This window comes from Camarhynchus parvulus, chromosome 2 (genome assembly GCF_901933205.1).
Source record: "Camarhynchus parvulus chromosome 2, STF_HiC, whole genome shotgun sequence".
NCBI classification, from domain to species: Eukaryota; Metazoa; Chordata; class Aves; order Passeriformes; family Thraupidae; genus Camarhynchus; species Camarhynchus parvulus.
The window spans coordinates 58,353,997-58,368,369 of NC_044572.1; the positions used below are offsets into that span (position 1 = coordinate 58,353,997).

The 14,373-nt window shown below is 37.6% G+C and overlaps 1 protein-coding gene across 1 annotated transcript in view; it reads right to left on the reverse strand.

Annotated features, from left to right (window-relative positions):
* Positions 1-14,373, reverse strand: part of CTDP1 (CTD phosphatase subunit 1) — a 101,030-nt gene that overhangs the window by 46,214 nt on the left and 40,443 nt on the right. Inside the window, exon 11 of the mRNA XM_030944127.1 lies at positions 8,908-9,073. Coding sequence (XP_030799987.1) covers positions 8,908-9,073 — 166 coding nt within the window. The remainder of the gene's footprint in view (positions 1-8,907; positions 9,074-14,373) is intronic.

The following is a 14,373-nucleotide window of genomic DNA, read 5'->3' on the forward strand; positions in this document are numbered from 1 at the left end:
TTCTTCACCCCAAAGGGAGTTTGGGCACTGGAACAGTCTCTCCAGGGAAGTGGTCACAGCACCAAGCTTGATAGAGTTCAAGGAGTGTCTGGACAACAACCTTGAGTACATGGTGTGACACTCGGGGATGGTGCTGTGCAGGGCCAGGAGCTGGACTTGATGATCCTTGTGGGTCCTTTCCCACTCAGCTTATTTTGTGATACGTTTTCTTTTATTTTCCCCATAACAGCCTGACCAGCCAAGAACTTGATGACATGTTCACTTTGCTCAAAAGTCTTACATCATATTTTAATTAACAACTTGTCATGACTGCCATTAAACTAATTCTTACATATATAGGTAGTCTCCATTTTTATCTACAAAATGCAGATATTTATACTGTGTGTCATCTGAATGCCAAAAGGTTACAGAATGTTTCCCATATTTCCTCATGACACACAAAATCAAAAAAAAATCTCTAAAATGAAAATAAGACATCCAAGTACATTAAAAAAAACTGCGTTTAAATAGTATTTTCTAAGCAACCTGTGCAGAAAAACAGAAGTGATCCACAATTGATTGCCTACTTGAGATAATATCAACTTTGATAAAAATCCTTTTCCTATTTTGGTAATGGTTGTCTGCTTGTAAAAACATGGTATTAAATAAAAAAGCCTCTTTCCAAACACTTCTAAAAAGTGCTAAGCAAGCTTGAACCATGATGCCCTAATAAAACTAGCAGCCAATCAGCTCTATGCAATTAATGCATAAACTAATGGTCTGTAGAGAAATATCAGACCAAAAAAAAAGGCAAACGTATGTTTCACATTTTGATAATCCATTTGAATCTCACTAGCCTTATCTACACTACATATATTTTAGTGTTCTTTCTGTTAGCTGAATAACAATTAGAGTGTCAATGTTTCTGGTCAGGATGATTTACAATTTAAGCATGACCACTACCAATTTTCTAAAAATAAATTTTATGTCTTCTGAAACTAGAAAACAAAAGAAGAAAATATAGCTGCTTTTCAGAGTAGTTTCCATTTTCTGGTAGAAAATTAATTCTTCAAAGTAAAAAAAAGGCAGAAAAACTACCGATGGCCAGTTTCTTTTAAGTGCTCATCATCTTTTTGTCCAATGCACTGTAGTGGTATCTTAGCTCTATCCTGCTGATTCTCACTGTCAAACTATTAAAAATAGTATTGGAAAACTTTACTCAGTTTTCTCTACTAACCAGACAAGATAAGGGTGAAATAATTGCTTCAACATTAATGATCAATTACTTCTGTATTATTTAACCATATTAGAGAACAGTGAATGTCAAAATTGTAAAACAGGGGAGTAGCAGTAAATATACTTTCCTTCTTATACAACTGCTTTAAACTATGTTCTTTAAAAAACCACATCATATTTCTTGGTGCGTCAGCCAGCCATCACTTGTTCATGAAGACAAACCAGCAACCTGATTCCTAGCATTGCACCCTCACCATTTCCCTCCAAAAAATTCATCTCCTAGTAAAAGAAAGCAAGCAGCACATGTAGTCTTGCTGGGTTAAGCCATTTGGTAATAAGCACTCCACACAGAAAACAAAAATCTGTTGAGAGCATGGTTGCCAGCAGGGATGTGAGAGCCAGCATGTGAAGGAAGGTGACAATAGGGCTGTCAGTAAGGAAATGACACAAGGAAGCACCAATGGACTGAGACCAGCCAATCTGAGCCTCCTCAGGTCTGCTTATATCAGAAATTAGCAAATCCTTTTCACAACAGTCTCTTACCTTGATGAAGAGCAGCACATTTACTTTCACTAATAGTTTTTAATTGTTTTTACAAGTGCAGTTAAAGTGAAAGCTGTCTGACAACTGCAAAGCAAGACCTCATCACTTCCAAGGGCCAAGGGACTTGGATGACAATCAATAACAACATCAAGCGTACATACAGACTTACTCTTTTTCCTTCAAAAAAAGGTACAATTTATAAGAAGCTAACCAAATTTAGCATCTGTACAATTTATGACATAGTACATGCTAAGGTGTCAAACAAGAAAATCTGTATGAGAAACGTAGTCGTGGAATTTCAAAGAACCATTAATGTGGAAGGTAATTGTCCAAGGGAGCCTAGGCAGCTATTATTTGCTCTAGAGACCACATCCTCCACATCAAATTAGTACTTTTTAACTAACCAAGAGGCTAACCACTTACTGAGATAACAGTTTTCAACACTTTGAAGGAGAAAAACACTCCCTCCTAATTCACTGCATGGTACAGTCATTAATGTGAAATAAAAAAGAGAAATTAAGGGATAAATTTGCTTAGATAAAAGCAGAATGCAGAGTGACAAAATATAAGAGCATAAGTGGCCTTATGTAAGAGCAGAATGGTGCAATTTCAGTCTTTGTATACGACCTATAAATTACAGCTCAGTTAAAGGAAAAGAATGCACAGAATACGTCCCAAATCAACAGAACCATGTTAATGCAAAAGTAGTTCATTAGGTAATTCCCACTCAAGAAAAATCTTTATACTTAAATGCACTCGTGCACAGAACATACCTTTGCAATGTGGTCACTTTGCAGCTGCTGACCACATGTCCCAACCAGATGGTAGGAATCTCTGCAGCTCCACTAACTGAAGTGAGAGATGGGAAAGCTAGAGGTTGGACTGGTATCAGATTCACTCCCTCTCTTCCCCTGTCCCAAGTCCCAGACTGAGAGGAATTTAAACCAGGAAAATATTTAACCTTAGACGGCAGAGATGATGACTCTTGACACAGATGCTACTCTCAAACACCATGACCAAACCACAGCAACAAACACAAAAGCCTAAGCATTGTACAGCTAGTAAATGATGTGTGCACAGCTGTTCCAGGACCTTAGTAATCTTGGGCCATCCTGGATGGGAAGGTACTGCAAAACAAACAGAAATCTTTCTGCCTTACTGAACTTGTTTAATCTTACTGCCTTACTGGAAATCCCTTTTCAACTTCCTTCCCACTGGTGAAACCCCTACTGGCATCTGTCAAGGACTGGTCCTGAAAGTACTGACACATATGAAGACCTACGGCTGTCTGCCTTCTACTGTTACTATGGTTGTAGCAGCTGAGATATGAGCAACTGAGAGCAGGATCTTGAGCTCAACTCAGGGTAATTTCTTTTTTCTTTATCACTGACATTTTATAAATGGAGCATCTTAGATTCTTGCATTTCTACTATTTACATGGACCAGTGAACTAGGAAAGACCTGAAAAATAACATAAGGGAACCATACTGACAGCCATTGCTCTAGAAGGAAGAGATGAGAAAATCTGTAGCCAAAAGGAAGAGAGGAATGAAAACTCTTGACCTTGTTTACTTATTTCATGGTCAAGTCATTTATCACAGACGAGAACGTCAACATAATTATGAAAGGGACATTTATTAAAAAAGGGAAAATCTTTAAGACTATATAAAGCTGACTCAGTTTTTAAAAGAAGCTAGCATGATGCACGAGGCTAAAAATCACCTTTTGTGTCTGCAACAAATACTCATGAAGAAAGAATGCATTTTACAGAAAAGCAGAGTCAACGTCAACCAGGAAGCAACAGAATGTAAAAACAAACTTATTTATAAAACATAGGACACAACACTGTTAGGATTAGATTAACTTCACAAAGTAACTGTGCATGATGCCATCCCAGTCGTGAGGTTCTCTCCAAACATAATTTAGGAATACAAATTTAGAAGAAAATGATCCTTAATAAAAAGGAACTAGCAATCAGTTCTGAAGAAATAGGCTCACAAGATGATCCATGAGTAACCTCTGGGAATGAGAGCTACCTGGCATCCTATACAGAGACAATCAGTTATGAAAGGAAAGACATTTGTACATCTTCACGTGGTTTGTACGTCATTCCCTTCCTTTGTGCAACTTGCTTTAGCTAATAGATCTTATCTCTGGAAACAGATAAAGAGTCACTTGAAGCCTGGATTCCACTTTCAGTTTTTTTCTTAGTAAACTACAGCAGATCCACACAACGTTGTAGTGACTGGTAGGTCAGGAGCTTCCACCTATCCCTGGCAAAAGATGACAATGCCACACAATCCTACCCCAAGCAAGTAACAAAGGCTCCTGCAGGTGAGCAAGTCCATTCCTGCTGAAATGGGGAAAAAGAAGAGCTGAAGACAGTCCAGTTTCTTCTCCCTACAGAACAGGCTTCTGCTACAGAACACTGAAAGCGAAGGTAGATAACTTCCCTGTCAAGTGACAGAATTGATCGTGACAAAACAAAAGTCATCCTGGAACAGCTATTAAGGACAAGAGGCTTCTAGTTAGTTATTGACTGCATTTAATTGATTGGAAATTGTAAGAGCCTAAAAGAGAGATGTGGGACTCCAGGTGCTCTTCAAAATGCAGTTTATTTGATCCAAGAGGTTACAGCAGTCCAGGGTCGTGGGTGACAGAGCCTGTGCCTACAGCTGTCAGCTCCAGCTGCAGGCAGACCTGGAGACCCTTTGGTTTTGTAACCTTTTGGTTACAATGCATTATAGACTTTTCTTTGCTGAGCATCTTAATACAGTAGAACCAATCTATACCTTAACTTTTATTTATAGCCTATCATAACTAGTATAATTACCATATTCATGTTACTATTCTCCAATCACTAAAAGTTAGTACATTACAGTTTAAGCTACAAGTTGTTATGCAGTTTTCTTGCAGTGGAAAATTCTGAGACCTTTTTTCTACTTGCAACATTTGCTGACTTGTTTACCTGTGCTATCTTTCTGCTTGGTAAAAACACCTTGTTTGAGGTGGGTTTATCCTTTGCTCTAAGTCATAAAAACCCTTTCTAATTAACATACCCTTTGCTTCCTTGGTTATCCAGTAAAACTGGCTCAGCAATTCTTTTCTTCTACATCAAAACTTGCTTCCATCTCTATTCCTTCATCAGACTCTACATTCAAAAATCTTTCTGCCAAGCATATATATCTGTGAGACTTTCTTGTCAAACTTTCATCCTTCCCAACAGGAAACCATTTCTTTAAAGATTTTTCTTTGGTGAAGATTACAGTATACTAGATACAACTCTATATAAATAGCATTTTTATGGAATGATCTTTTGCAGGTTATGTAGGAGGTAGCCAGTTATTTAGAAGTAAAAAATTATCCAGTCTTGTAAAAATGACTATAAACAACTATAAACACGCTAATTTGACTGGCAGCATTTAATTCTGCTGCGTTTACCGTCCCATAACAGAGACAAACAGCAGCAATCAGTTTGAAAGCACCTCTGTCAGGCTACTACAGAAAAAAGGGAAAACATTCTCTTGACTGTCAGGCAGCAGCACCAAGAGGCTGCACATTTCCCAAGTAGGGATACATTCCTTATGCACTTACTCTGATTTGGCAATTGCCCTTTGAATGGCAATTCTATTACACTGAACACTTCTGTGCTTCCATTTTTCTAAAATTTTAACAGTCCTTCATGTCAGAGGGAAAGGAAGCTACCACTGGAGCCAATCTCCCAGATCTTTGGCACTGAAAAAGATACAAAAGGCTAAAGTGACCTTAAACTGCAACCCAATAGCGGAATGCTATTCATCTCCTTTGATTTACTTGGTATGCATAACACAACTACAACTGAAAAAATAGGAGAAAAAAATCTATGTAAGATCAAATTTTAAGAGATGTTTATGCACAGTAGTTCTTCCCAATTGAACAGTAGAAGTTTTTTAACTAAGAAAAGCTTTTTTACTAGGAAAAGTGACAAACACACTTTCAAATAAGTTAAGGAAGGAAAGAGATTTAATTTGGGAATATATCATAATTTAATTCTCTTTATCAGCTTCCATTTTGATATTTCCAACAAAACTCTCCCACATATAAACTACCTGGGGCTGTGTGGTCTTTCACAGATTTTTGCAGAGAAAAACCAAGATTTTCTTTACATGTTAACTGCAAAGGAGTTATTTATTGCTAGTTATACCCATAGAAACAGTATATATGAATGCCTGCATTTCCGATTTAATTTTAAAAAATCCCAGTCCCTAAAGGTAAAAGACTCCTTTTGATCTTATCTGAATTTATGAGGGAATTCAGTAAAAATACTGAGGATGCAGTTTTAAAGCTTTAAATGCAGCTCTGCCTTCATTCTTATTCCCAGCTCTTCCCATCTTCTGCCTGCTCCTGGCACTAGCACTCATGCAGCAGCAACAGCGGGTTATTTCTGGAAGCTGGAAATGATGAAGATTAATCTGGAAATGGTCTTTTTTGTCCCAGCCAGCTCCCTGAGCTGGTTTGCCATAGGGTCCCATGATTACCAACAGTGGCTAAGGGCAGAGACACAGCAGTTGAGCCTAGAGTGGCTTCCACTGCAGCAAAGCCCCACTGGAACTTGCTTTCCCTCTCCCTGGACCACATACTCCTAACCCAAACAGCCTCAGCATGAGCATCCGAGAAGTGGGGCAAGAAATCACTGCTGTGACTGGAACAGACTCCCTCACTCTGCCCAGGTAGTCTGCAGTCAGCTGCAGTTCTTGTGGCTGCCATAGCCACTTGAATGCATACAAATGAAGCAAAAGCATTTCTGTGGCAAAAGCAGAAATTTCACATCTCTTAGTTACAAATCTGATTCCAGAAAGGTTCTTACCTTTTAATGTTTTGATAAAGAATGAGGTGGGGGCAAACACCTTTCTCTGGAAGTTAAAGCAGTCACAGTATGACCAAAGTGAACTGGGTCTCCACTAGCAAGGCTTATTGAGCTTATTTTCACTTTATTTGATAATGCTCCTGACAGCAGACTCCAGTGTGTACACTCCACTAAACTTTTATATTTTATAGACTACATTACCACACGGCATCTGTTTCCTAAGTGTACTCCTACACAATGCCAGAAAATCCTGCTTAATTACTTGTGTTACATTTCTTCAATGTGAACACAACACCTCTACTAAGGTGATGCTAGCAGTCCCCAGTTTTCCTTGCCTTTTGTAGTCAGCTTCCAGGAGACAATGATCTGCTGGCACTACCATGTACAGTTCAACCTCCCTGATACATGTTCTGCGTGCACCCTTCCTCCATGTCTCAGTGCTAATATTTGATCCTTGACAAAATCATACTGGGAAGCTAAAATACCAGAAAAATCCCACCCTGCTTCTGCACCAAACAAACCCCAAACATACCACCCCCTACTGGTTCAGCTGCCCAAGGAACAGAGACTTGGTGCAAGGGAAAACTTTTGGCAGCAACTTTTACCTCAAATCATACTCCTGGAACCAAAGCTAATCCAATCATGAAAAAAAGAGTCACTGGAATTTGGGCTTCATTTTTTCTTAAGTTCATGTAGTCTAGTTTCCAAGCACAACATGCTGCTTAAGCAAAAGCATAATTTAAGAACAAATCATTGTAATTTAAGATGTTTATAGTTGTAGGAGAAGTAGAAAAACTTTAATTTCTTTAGTCATAAATGTAGCAGCAGACAGCAATCAATCACAAAACCAACGGTGCCAAAAGATTCAGACTCTTTATAAGGTTCCTAAATAGTATCTTTAAAAACAGAACAATACTTTATGCAGTGAGTCTGAAAAACACACACACTTCCTTTTGACTCAGTGCACACACTGCATCAGTAATTCATTAATATTTTTCAAAAGCCACAATTAGAAAAAATGTTAGTACATAAATTCATAAAGGTGACCCACAATATCAATTGTCTTTAAGTATTACTGACAATACAGATGGAAGGCATAGATGGATTCAGGGACTGGTATCATGACAAGGACAAATACTGTTTCTGGGAAAGTCTGAGATGAAATGGGCAAAATACTTCAGAACAAAAAGCAATAGAAATCAAAAGTTGTCAATTCCAAAGTAAAGTTTACCAGGTAAAGTTAAAAGCCTGAAGTCGCCTGAAATTCAAAGGAGATCATCACAGCAGTTGAAAGTTATGGGACATTTCCCCAGAATACCAGCTTAAAGTTCTTCCAAAAGCGCATCTCGAATTTACCCTGTACCGTATATATAAAGTCTCTTTCTTTTGTTGGTGAAATATGCAGTTCCCTTCTCAAACTTTTATTAAATTTTCTGAAGATAGCTCAAAGCCTTTTATAGCTAGAACCTTGGAATGAACTCACTGCCAAGAACATGTCATATGCTCCTGTTCCCACCCCAATGAACTATCTAAGCCTGAAGATGAATTCAAGCTCCAGGGTCACTAGATTTTATACTAAAGTCACATAGAGGATGAATTCATGAAAATATGGTGCCACGTGATAGGTAATTTTTCTTCTACGTATCAATAGATACATAGATACATCTTATGTAAGATGGTGGCTCATTTGAAAAAAGTGCATCAAATGTTAAGCGAAAAGTGAGCAGCTAGAGGTTCACAATGAATTTCAAGTAATGTTCTTTAGTATGAAAGACATGCAGCTCACTCTGCAACAGAAAGCTCCCTTCACGCGCAAAACAATTATAGCTATGACTTAACAACTCTGCAATTACATGTCTGTAGATAACGAGGCCCCATGCTCTCATTTGTCTCCCCAATCTTCCATACAGTCTGTGCGTTTTACATCTGCAGACCCCTCTTCTCCCATCCCACCACTGATTTTTGTCCACATTAATTGAGATATACTATAAAAACAAAGTAAAGCAAAACAACTCTAAAGTGACACATGGCAAAGCTATCCAGAGCAAATTCAGTAACATGTTTAATGTGAAGAAGCTATTCTTAAATGAAGTTCTACTTCAAAGGTCTACTAACACACCACAGTATTCTGTTCTGCTTTGCAGAACATAACTACATTTTAGCCTGAGCCACACTTTTGTTGGCTGTGGCTTTTACTTGAAGTTACTGTAGTGGCATAAAAGGTCAGTTCACATACATGCATTATTTAATGAAAGTTAGAACTTACGTCATGTTAAAAATTTGTCAGAGTTAGTTAGGCTCACCTCTTTATCCATACTCTCTAAATCCTCTTTACATAGTGTGTACAGGGGCATTGTTTCAGACATACTTGGCTGGCGTTTCCTCTTAGATGGACCAGGCTGCTCTTCATTTTCACTTGCTGGTAGGTCGTCTTCTTCAAACATCTGCTGTTGATGTGGCTGAACAACTCTGAAAAAATTGAGGGGTATCACATAAGATAGATTTACTGGTTCAGAGCTACAAATAAAATCCTATAAACAATTTATGACTGCCATGTATCTACAATTTCACTTAATAAAGCTCTGCATTCATCAACAGGTCAGTCAAGTCTCTTGATTAATTTCAGTCTGACAGCTAAAGCTTTTATTTTACCTTTGACAAGGCACTCACTCTCTTGCCTTTGCACTGTTCCTTTACAAAACCACCAAACCTTCCTTGCTGCCAAGGGTTCCAGTAGTTGCAGATGCCTTGCCCTTAAAATACATGAATATTTCTGCACAAGTGGAGTTTCTCCACCACTTGACAAATTTATTATTACAAAAGCAATGCTGACATTCTAATGCATTTTTCCTGATCTATGCTAGGCTTTTGAGTCTTTAAGTATACCCTTCTATTTCTCAACCTTACAGACAAGAGTTCTGCATATAGAAAGCACTTCTGCAGTGTCAGTCTCCAGACATTTCCCACATGCTAAGCCTGGATAAGATGCAAAACAGCCAATATTTCTTTTTGGCTAGTGTATTGAAATACGGTAGCTTTTTCTTCTATTCTGTATTTTATTACATTGTTAATTACTGTACTTAATTCAAACAAAAAGGAATATCAAAATCTACATTAAAATGGATAAAAAAATCATATCTTCATGGGAATTGCTTTATGATTGTAATAATAAGATAGACTACATGTACAACAACAGCAGGAGACTTCTACCTTCCTTGGGTAAATTTTTCTGTGACTATTACTTTAAATACTGAAGACTTCTAGAAGCTAAAATTACTATACAATACAGATTAACTTCCAGTACTGGTCTGACATATTAGCCTCCTGGAACAAATTACAGCAGCTCAGCACCACCCAGAATCCAATTCAAAGGTCATATAGCTCATGGGTCACAAAACATTTATGTTAGCCATAAGACTGTGTATTTGGAGAATGACTACCAAAAGCAGGTATAAAAGCACCTGTGTTTGAAATCACAGTTTCAAGATGCAACTACCAGGTGAGAGACCATCAATCTGTTTTTGAGAATGACTGTGACTGAAAAAAGGTACAGTGTAGTCTCTGCAGACGAGAGTTTTTATGCAGAATGGCTAATTCTCATCAAGCCAGGATTTACAAGAATCAGCTTAAGACCAACAGTCCCTCATAAAAAAAGCCATTACTAACTTACACAAATCCAGTCAGCCATAGGTAAGCTCCTACAAAATTATTTCTCCTTTGGTGAACTTGACAACTTAAGAAGGTTATCTAAATGTCAAGGGTTTTTTTTTCCTCAGTACTTAAATTCCAGAATGTATGAAATCTGAAAGCCATACAAAGCTGTCAATTTTGCTCATTTTGACAGCTCCTATTTAGGAAACGCACATCTCTCTTCTCAGATCCCATGGACAGGTGCAGAAAATTTTGAAATCTTGTTTTGAATGGGAGGTTGTGAGGGAAAAGAGCTGAGCCGCTGCCATGCTACCCAGACCTGCACTATCTGCTGCAGAAGCCCTCCAGCAGCGCACACAACTCAGCAGCACAGCAGACATGCGCCCCTTTGTAGTCTCTTACTCCTGTACAGTGGAATTTCTTGTGAAGCTTAGACAATTTGGATGCTGCAAAAATGGAGCTAAGCAAACTGGTTTTTTGCTAGAGTTTCTCACTACTGCTACCAGTTTTTGGGTTGTGTGTTTTTTTCTCCCCTCTACTATGTTTTCTATTTTAAAGATCACTGTTTTCTTTTGCTATTAAATTGCTCTTAGACAGTAATTTTCATAGGTAGATGACAAAGATAATACAGCATTCTACTATATTTTCCAAAAGGTTCTTTTAAAGTAGGATTTCTCTTTGCCTTTTTATTATATAACTTAGGCAGAAAAGGTGGTGATGCCATTTACATTCTTAGCAAATCAGAGAATGGCAAAACAAAAGCTACAGGCATCTTACACAACTCTAATAAAAATATAACAAGCTTGACCATTCCAAGAATTGCAGAGAAGTTATATGTAGCATGACAGCCAAGCAGATTCTCTTAGACTAGAAATAAATCTAAATAAATCTAGCATATTTTTAAGAACACATTGTCATATGGTTGATGAGAACTCCTTTTGTAGAATAGTGTGAGGTCATACTTGACTACATTACACACAAATATTAGCTGTGAAATAACTGTATTAATAGCTTCTAAAGGCTTCTGTCATATGCTTTTTCCAGTATTTTCCCACTGCTACTAGATAAGAAACACTGGGCCTTCTCATAAAAGAATTCCAAAAGCTATGTGAAATAAAGTCTTCTTAAACGTTTTTAAGACACTTTTATTTTGTCAAAAACAGTTTTTTAGGCTTTTACATTTTCAGCTGCCTTTAAGTTGAATAAGAACTAATGACATGAAAATGCAGGAATTTACATTTATTTCTAATTAAATGTAACTCATAAATACTTTTTTAAAAATAACACTATCTTCAACACTGCAGAGGTTCATTGGTGCTTGATAGTCTTACATGCACAAGGACATATATACACGGTGGGGCCAACATTAGTGGAAGCAACAAGCACTTTCTGTGATGCATCAGGGTAAAAGCTAAAATAGCATTATCATCACAGAAGTATTAAAAATATTTAAATTCCAGTCACATGTTCAATTTGGCACTTCATATTTTTACTGTCATAATAACATTGATAACATTAAATAGGAAAAATAGTAATTATGAACATATAAATTCAGACAAAAATGTTGTAAGTGAAAGTAATTTATACAAATCTTCAACTATGGCTTAAGCCACCAACATCTGCTTGACACACTTCTTCAAACCAAGCATTCCGTGCATCTTAGCATTATTTTAAACCAGGGTGCCACTTTTAACTTCTCACATGTAAATGACACCCATATTTTAAGCCTTGCTTCATCTGTTAGCATATTACTAGTGTTCACTAAAATGTAACTTGCAGTATAACTTTTTCTTTATTCTAGTCCAAGCTGCCATTAGCTTTTACATTACTTTGAACAACACCACATTACATGTCTCATGATCCATTACAACTTTAGTGTTTACTGCAGTGTTTGCAGAATACTGTTTCTGTATGAAAATGCAAATTGTTGAGATACATAGGGCATGTCAAAGTTCTGACATGTAGGTTATTTTTAGAGAGGAATCCTTCCTGTTCTCAGACAAAGAAGAGCTAGCGGCCACCAGCAGCCCCTGAGCAGCATTGCATTCCCTTTCCTTCTACTACAGCTGCGAACTTTTTTCACTCTTCCGCATGGGCTGCAACAGCCATGATAAAGAAGCAGGTGCTCAAGCCTCAGAGCTGAGCACAATGGCAAGACCTGTTGCTTGCAATGTTAACTACCTTAACTGAACCATCAGTAGCTCACTGGTGACAGTTTCGCTGCAAATTGCACGTATAAATTTCAACTAATTGTATCCAATTTTAAATTATGTTTCAAGTTGAATCCCAGAAAGAAACTAAAAATATTGAAACCCAAGACAGCGAGAACTGAAACTGTTCTTATGACATGGTATTCAGATAACTTGAAGCCCTTTGCAGTAACCTGCCCTGCAAGGAAAAGGCTCTCTCCTAAGCACGAGGAGGTCTATTCTTAGTCTAAGACACCAAGAACCATTGCTATGCCATGCACAGCTACCACATCCACAAGGGCTTCCACTCACAGCAGTGCAATTCTGTTTCCCACTATCTGAAATTCAGAATCAGATGAAGATTTGAGAAATTATCAAAGAAAATTATTGGAGGCTTTGACTACATCCACCCACAACAGGAGCAGTTGGGAGTGACAACAACTTTAACTCTTTTTAAAAATCAATGGCTTAGTTACAAATATTCCCCTCTTTCTGTAGAATGTGAACGAGGGAGCACATTCAGTCCGTCAGGACAAAAAAAATATAGTCCTCTACCAATAAATTGCTGCACTAATGTAGTTTTTTCTTAAGACAAGTATTATACCCAATTTTAAAGCAGATGTGAAGCTTTTCTAAAAAGCTATCACTGATGTATGCATTAAGATAAAGCTCACAGTACTGCCTCAGCTCTTCCTCAGACCCAGCAGAGCTGTTCTATTCAGCTTTTTGTTACTTCTTCACAGCCTTCCTGCTCTGTCTGCACTGTAGTATTTATACAGCCTTGCTTTTCTCCTACACTTTGCCAAAACACTCCTCAGGATCTTAAGAAGATAGAACTGCCCTGAGGAACAGAGATGTGTCCCAATCAAGAGATTAGGGTTTACAGGTCACCAACTTCATCACTAGAACAAAATCAACAGGAAATGTGAATGAAAATATTTTTTCTTAGCATAGACCTTATGCTTATCTCTTTTCTTAGAGCTGTTTAGTTGTGGGGTAAAGTTGCAGCACGGAGTAATTGGATTCACAGTCAGATTAAAACATCTCAATTCTGAGCACTGACAGTCAGAAAAACTCCCCACTGAACTGAAATAGAAGATGGGAGTAGAAAGGACAGACTCACTCTGCCCGCAAAACCTGTCAGAAGCTCTATGAAACTCAACTAAGAGGACACTTAAAATATATTTCTTCCTTTTCAGTATGATACACAAGTAAAGAAGTACCTCAGCATTATGGAAAAATAGGTTTAGGCATGGACAAACTCTTCATCAAGTTGTTGACAAAGGTAGGGAAACCAATAAAACCTATTCTTTTGAAAGCATTCGATGATGTATTAATATGAACATAACCCATCATAGTGAAGCACCTTACAAGTGTCATGACAATTACATACAGGTAAAACCTTCCCAGCTCTATTTCTAGAAGAATTCCTTTCAACAATAACTGACCAAAAAGCCCAAAAACTTTTTTAGCTCCTCTCTGGATACACGCTGTGTTGATTATTTAAAGATTCTAATGCTCATTTACCATGTCACAGTAAACTAAAACAGACTTTGAAAGACAGTTAAAAAGGAACTGAAAACAGGCCATCTTCACAAACAAGAGAGACTCAAAAAACCTGTGTTGACAACAAGAGGAAAGCTGAATTAAGAAAAAGGCTACAAACAGCTAACAGAAAAAGACGACAAAAGAATAACACTTTACAAAGAAAAGGTTTGCCTTTAATTGGATACATCTTTACCAGCAGAATGAACAAGCCTTGCTGAGCTTGTTAGAATTCCTGAAAGTCAGATCTTTCATTTAGATAATTGGAGATGAATTCTAGCTATTTCACACATCCTTAAGAGACGAAGGGTGGTTTTGCATTTTAACACAAATTTTGACAAAATTCAGATAGATACTAGCCTCTGTACTTCAAAAAGCAGACTG